The sequence below is a fragment of the Penaeus chinensis genome, chromosome 2, assembly GCF_019202785.1.
Source record: "Penaeus chinensis breed Huanghai No. 1 chromosome 2, ASM1920278v2, whole genome shotgun sequence".
Taxonomy (NCBI): Eukaryota; Metazoa; Arthropoda; class Malacostraca; order Decapoda; family Penaeidae; genus Penaeus; species Penaeus chinensis.
The window spans coordinates 6,910,724-6,918,223 of NC_061820.1; the positions used below are offsets into that span (position 1 = coordinate 6,910,724).

Consider the following 7,500-nt stretch of genomic DNA (forward strand, 5'->3'; position numbering starts at 1 on the left):
TATTCTGAACCGAAAAGGATTTATTCTCTCTCTCTCTCTCTCTCTCTCTCTCTCTCTCTCTCTCTCTCTCTCTCTCTCTCTCTCTCTCTCTCTCCCTCTCTCTCTCTCCCTCTCTCTCTCTCTCCCTCTCTCTCTCCCTCTCCCTCTCCCTCTCCCTCTTCATCTCCATCTCTCTCTTTCTCACCCCCTCCCCCTCTCTCTAGCTACCTTTCTGTTAACAGGAAAAAGACGTAATTCAAACATAACTTTACATAACGTTCTTGGCCTGTGAGAGGGAATATTCATTGCACAGGGAATATGCCAATGGTATCCTATTTACGTTGGTTAAGTAAATTGCTAGTACACAGTGAAATACACAACCCTCGGCTAGATACAGACAAGCAGACCAACTGAAATATACTGAGGCACGTAGACTGCAAACATGCAAACTGAAAGACAGACTGATAGACGTACACCTATGTGTGTGTGCGTGCGTGCACACAGGGGAAGAGAGTGTGAGTGTGTGTGTGTGTGTGTGTGTGTGTGTGTGTGTGTGTGTGCGCGTGCGCGCGCGCGTGTTTCAAGCAGACTAATGACAAACAGCTAGACAAACAGCCGGACTGAAAAGACCATTAATCAACAACGCAGACCTCTGCCCAAAACGAAGGCAGCACAGCCCCCTGCAGCAGCATCCAACCGCCGCTCCCCTCTCCCACCCCCAGACCCCCGAGATGGAGTCGAGGCTGAGCTGCCGCCACGTGACCGCCGGCACCGCCTACCTGACGCTGATGCCCCTGCGCCTGGAGGAGGTGTCGCTCGACCCTTACATCGTCGTGTTCCGCGACTTCCTGACCGAGGCCCAGACCGAAGCCATCAAGAGTATTGCCAAGCCGAGGGTAAGCTTCATTCATTTGTTTGTTGGCTTTTTTATTTGTTTGCTTGTTTATTTATTTCTGTTTGCTTACTTATTATTTATCTGTTTGCTTTTTTATTTATTGATTTGCTTTTTTATTTATTTGTTTACTTTTAATTTTTATCTTTTCCCTTATTTATTGATTTTTTTACTTATTTATTTATTTGCTTGTTTATTTGTTTGGTTTATGTTTATTTGTTTGTTTGCTTGTTTGCTTTTAACTTATTTGTTTATTCTTTTATTTATTTGATTACTTATTTATTTGTTTGGTTTATTTAATTGTTTGCTTATTTATTTTTTTTACTTTTTTATTTGCTTGTTTACCTATTTATTTATTTGTTATTTTTTATTTATTTGTTTCTTTACTCATTTATCTATTTACTTATTTGTTTATGTTTACTGATTTACTTATTTGTTTTCATATTTATCTATTTTTTACTTATTTATTTGTTTATATTTGGTGGAAGAATAATATAAAATCTAGTGAGGTTTATGTGATGTTGTGTAATAATGTCTTTGATAATGATGATGAATTTTGGCTATAAGAAAGGTTTTAGGCATAGATTCTGGTGATATATATGTGATCCAATAGAGATTCAGATGCTTCAAATGATTCAAAGTGTGATTCAATCCCTTTAGTTGACAGCATCCAGACACAGAGGCCCTGGGGGTAACTTTATAAGCAGTATGGTGCGGACTTCAAGCACGTAAGTTGATTATGTTCCTTGTATGTAAATACGAAATATAAAAGGGGTGGTGGATAGAGAGTGAGAGTGAATGAATTGATTCATAAATTATTTTTTGCAATACTTAGACCGTATTCATTCACACACACACACACACACACACACACACACACACACACACACACACACACACACACACACACACACACACACACACACACCCACACACACTCTTCCCCGTGTGCACTTTTTGTTGGATTGTTCTCTTTTATTCTCCCTTTTTCATGTTCACACCATTTTTTCTTCCTGTCCTTCCATATTCACAGTCTCTTGTTTACTGTTGTCTTTTATTCCCCTTTTTCTATGTACACATCATTTTTCTATTTCTCTCCCCCCGTGTCCACTTCATTCGTTTATTGTTCTCTTTTATTCTCCCTTTTCCACGTATACATCATTTTTTATTCATCTTCTCCCGTGTCCACTTCATTCGCTTATTCTCTTTTATTCTCCCATTTCCACGTATACATCATTGTTTATTCCCCTTATTCCACGGCATTCGTTTATTCCTCCTTCGCCAGAGCTTGGCTGCGAGAGAGCGCGGACGATCGCAAGAAACTCCTGCTGAACACGACGAAGAAGATCGAGTTCGCGACGGGTCTTCACGCCCTCGAGTCTTCGGCAGGAGAGGATTACCAGGTGGGTTGTTCTGTCTGGCTGGCTGGGAATGATTCTCTGTCTGGCTATGCTTTTTGTTTTCTTTGTGTGTGTGTGTGTGTGTCTCTGTTTCTGTTTGTGTGATTGGGTGGGTGGTTGGTTCTGTCTCTCACTCTTTTTTTCTCTGTTCTCTCTCTCTTTCTTTCTTTCTCTCTCTCTAACTCTTTCGCTCTCTCTCTCTCTCTCTCTCTCTCTCTCTCTCTCTCTCTCTCTCTCTCTCTCTCTCTCTCTCTCTCTCTCTCTCCCTCCCTCCCTCCCTCCCTCCCTCCCTCCCTCCCTCCCTCCCTTCCTACCTCCCTCCCTCCTTTCCTCCCTCCCTCCCTCCTTTCCTCCCTCACTCCATCTCCCTCCCTCCCTCCCTCCCTCCCTCCTTCCACCCTTCACTCCTTTCCTCTCCTTCCCTCCCTCCATAGCTCTGGACATACCCACCCATTCCAACATAATACCCAACAATCCACCCGCACATCTTCCTGTCCCTTCGTCTGCCTTCCTTGAACAGTCTCGTTTCTCTCCTCCGGCAGGTCGCGAACTACGGTATCGGAGGCCTATACGTGACTCACACAGACTACCTCATGATCAACCCCGACCCCCGTGCATACAGCCCCTGGGAACACTTCATGGGGGACCGCTACGCAACTTTCATGGTCTACGTGAGTCTGTGTGTCTGTTTGTTTGTTGCATCCCCGTGCCGTTCGCGTGTGTGTGGGATTCATTTAGAATTCAAGACGAGTGGGAGTATTGCACACGAACACACGTATACGAATAAAAAAAGGAATAAGTGAATAGATGGATAACTAGATAAATTAATAATGTGTAAAGAAAATCATGATAAAGATAATAGTAATGATAAGAATTATATTGATAATGATAATAATAATGATTATAAGAAAAATAATGGTTATAGTAATAATAATCCTGATGATAAGAAGGAAAATAATGATGATGATAATAACAATAATAATAATAATAATAAATGACTATAAAAGTAATAATAGTAGGGACAATAATGACAATGATGATAATAATAATGATGATAATAATTATGATACTGATCATAATTATCACGATTATGGTAATGGTAATATGGGTAATGATAATAATAATCAAACTACCAATAACAACAAACCACAGCCAACACCCACGCCCCCCTCTTATCGTTTACCACACCCGCCCACCACCCACAGCTATCTGACGTGGAGGCGGGCGGCGCAACGGTGTTCCCCCGGGCGGGCGTGACCATCTGGCCGAAGCGAGGGTCGGCGGCCTTCTGGTGGAACCTTTATCGCTCGGGCGCCGGGGACGAGAACACGCGGCACGGAGCCTGTCCCGTTCTGCATGGGTCCAAGTGGAGTAAGTGTGGGGAAGAAGTGGAGGAGGGAGGCGATGGAAGGAGGGAGGGTGGGAGAGGATGTGGGTGTGTGTGTGGGTGTGTGTGTGTGGGTGTGTGTGTGTGTGTGTGTGTGTGTGTGTGTGTGTGTGTGTGTGTGTGTGTGTGTGTGTGTGTGTGTGTGTGTGTGTGTGTGTGTGTGTGTGTGTGTGTGTGTCCATGTATATACGTATATGTGTGTATATATACATGCATATACATATATATACACATACACACAATATATATATAGAGAGAGAAAGGGGGGGGGAGGGAAGGAAGGAGAAAACAGAGATAAAGAAATCATGACTATAAACACAAGTGAGTTTGATTATTCATTTACAGTAAGTTTCTTTTAATGTTTTAGGCCACGGAAACAGTTAAATAAAAGCACCATATTGCAACCACATTTGCACCATTTTAACATGGAGAATTATCATCACCGAGATGAACTAACCAATTGGCATTCGATTTCCAGTCAGCAACAAGTGGATCCATTACAATGACCAGTTCAAGCAGTATAAGTGTGGCGTCAACACGTGGGACAAGCAGACGGTACCTTGATGGAACAACAGCAGCATGAAACCACGAGCATCACTCGTTTGGCAAACGACAAACAAGTGACACGGAACAAAAGGATGTGAAAAACAAGGAACAAAAAAATATAAAGAGTATATAAAAAAAAATCGGGATGGGAGAGGAAATATTGATGTAAATAATAGTTTGATATGTTTATGTGCTTTTATAATTGTTTACCAGCGGTTTGGGAGGATCGCTGTGCTTCAGGGCGAATGGTGTAGCTCACAATTGTGTAAGTCTTGTTTTTTTTCTTATTTCTGATGTTTGTCGTCAGAATTTATTTCTTTATATAAGTAAAGAGGAGTATATGAGGGGAAAACCATGGCAATAGATCGTGTCGAAGATTACTCATGTTTGATAGTAGCATGAGTAAGTACACAAGGGTCAAACAGATTTCCTTTGATAATGCTTGCATTTCTAGTATCTAGAAGTGTTTAGACTGAGCACATGCGCACACATACACATACACACACATACACATCCGCACGCACACATACACATACGCATACACATACATATACACATACACAAATACATACACATATGCATACAGGCACACACACACACACACGCACACACACACACCAGTGCTTATGTTTGTGTTCATAACTCCAGAAGTCAACATCGACTCGTGAAAAATACATTTCTGAATTGTGATAAGGATTACCCATCTTGAGGTAAAGGTGATATTTTATAGACATTAGTTTTTAGGATTAAGTAATAAATAACTGCAGCTTTCAGCAGGACTTGGCGAAACTTTCGTTTGAGGGTTATTGGTGCCACCTATTTAAATTTAAATCCAGGTTGTGGATGTGTATATACTGTATATACATATATATGTGTGTGTGTGTGTGTGTGTGTATGTATATATACTTATATATACATAAATATACAATATATACTTATATAGATATGCATATATACAAATATGCATACATATATTTAAATATGTATACATAAATGAAAAAATATGTACACATGTATACTGTATTCATAAATGTATATACACCTGTGTGTGTAATAATTCCTTGATAACTGCAGCTTTCGATGCAAACAACACATGCCGAAAACTTCGTTTATGGTTGGTGTAAACAGAAACGCATAAAGAGGGTTGTGCCACCGAAACTTTAAATCCAATACAGGTTGTGTATGTGTATATACATACATATGGATATATATATATATATATATATATATAGTATATATATAAATCATAAACATATATATATATATACATATATATACATATATATATATATTATATATATATATATATATATATATATATATATATATATATATATATATATATGGACACTGGGTGTACATATATGTGTATCATAAATGTGTATATGTATAAGTACACATTTATATATACTATACTTGTACATGTGTGTAATCATTCCTCGGTGACTAACTGCAGCTTTCGGTGCAAAACAGGATACGCCTAAATCTTCTTTTGGGGTTGTTGGTGTAAACAGCAATACATAAAGAGGGTTGTGTAATCAAATATATAAATCCAATGCAGGTTGTATATGTGTATATACCTATATATACATAGATATGCATATATATTTATACATATGCACACATATATATACATATATACATACACATTTATATATATATATACACATACACATATATACAAACACATGTATACATTTATACATATATACACATGTATACATTTATTCGTACATACACATGCATACATTTATACATACATATATTTGAATGGCAAAACCCTTTTCCGTATTGATACTATGGTAGAAAAAAACACAAAAACTTTATTTACTGAAAATGAGACTACAGTTTCGAAATCCACCTGGATTCCATCTTCAGATCTGAAGACCATACATATATTTATATATGTGTGCGTCGTGTGCGTGCGCGCACACACACACACACACACACACACACACACACATATATATATATATATATATATATATATATATATATATACATGTGTGTGTGTATATATATATATATGTGTGTGTGTATATATATATATATATACATATGTAATTTGTCTGACCATGCAGTATGTGTTGACATAGATAAATAATTTGCTTTAACGCGTATGAAACAATAAATATAATTGCCAAGACTTCTTTACTGTAAACCTCTTTCTTTTTACTCCTTTGTGACAGTGAAATCTAAAATACAATGAGTACGTAATTTTGGCCATTTGAACTTGCTAAAGATTGATTATCCCTGTGTAAATAATAGTTTATTATATATATATATAATATATATATATAGATACATATATGCTATTATAATTGTTTCTTATTTCTGAGGGGAAAACCATGGCAATAGATCGTGTCGAACATAATTGATAGTGGCTTGAGTAAGTACCCCAAATATACCAGGGTACCTTCCAAATATGTTGATTGGCTGTTCTGAAGTTGAGTAAAACATGTTTCCTTTGAAATGCTTGCATTCCTGGCATGTAAAAGTGTCTAAACTGAGAAGATGCGCACGCATATGGACACGCACGCACACACACGCACACACAAACACACGCTCACAAACACACACACACATACATACACCAGTGCTTATGTGTTCATAATTCCAGAAGTAAACATCGACTTATGAAAAATACATTACTGAAATGTTACAAGGATTCCCCCATCATTAGGTTTAGGATTAAGTAATAAATTCCTTGGTAATTGCAGCTTTCGACAGCAAATATCTGTATATAAATATGTATACAGATATATACATATACAATTTAGATCCAATAAATATTGTGTATGTGTATTTACTGTATATGTATGTATGCATATATACATGTATACATGTAAATAGATACAATATATACTTGCATATATATATATACATATATATATACTTGCATATATTTATATATATATACATATATATATATACAAATACGTATACAGATATAGACATATACATATACAATTTAGATCCAATGAATGTTGTATATGTGTATTTCCTGTATATGTATGTATGCATATATACATGTATACATGTACATAGATACAATATATACTTGCATATATGTACATATATATACAAACATGTATACATATATACAAATACATAATCATATGCATACATATGCATTTATAAATGTATATACACATGTGTAATAATGCCTTGGCAACTGCAATTTTAAATGAAAAATGCCGGAAACATTGTTTGGTGTTGGTGTAAATAGAGAGGGTCGTGCCACCTTATAAACCCAATACAAGTTGTGTATGTGCATATACTGCAACTTTCGGTAC

At 37.2% G+C, this 7,500-nt stretch overlaps 1 protein-coding gene across 1 annotated transcript in view; it reads left to right on the forward strand.

The window, feature by feature from the left end:
* The window catches only part of LOC125036078 (prolyl 4-hydroxylase subunit alpha-2-like), a 29,088-nt gene extending 24,395 nt beyond the window's left edge, over window positions 1-4,693 (forward strand). The window contains exons 7-12 of the mRNA XM_047628470.1: window positions 702-875; window positions 1,532-1,599; window positions 2,157-2,274; window positions 2,814-2,942; window positions 3,477-3,642; window positions 4,137-4,693. Coding sequence (XP_047484426.1) covers window positions 702-875; window positions 1,532-1,599; window positions 2,157-2,274; window positions 2,814-2,942; window positions 3,477-3,642; window positions 4,137-4,222 — 741 coding nt within the window. The 3' untranslated portion in view covers window positions 4,223-4,693. The remainder of the gene's footprint in view (window positions 1-701; window positions 876-1,531; window positions 1,600-2,156; window positions 2,275-2,813; window positions 2,943-3,476; window positions 3,643-4,136) is intronic.
* The last annotated feature ends 2,807 nt before the right edge of the window (window positions 4,694-7,500 follow it).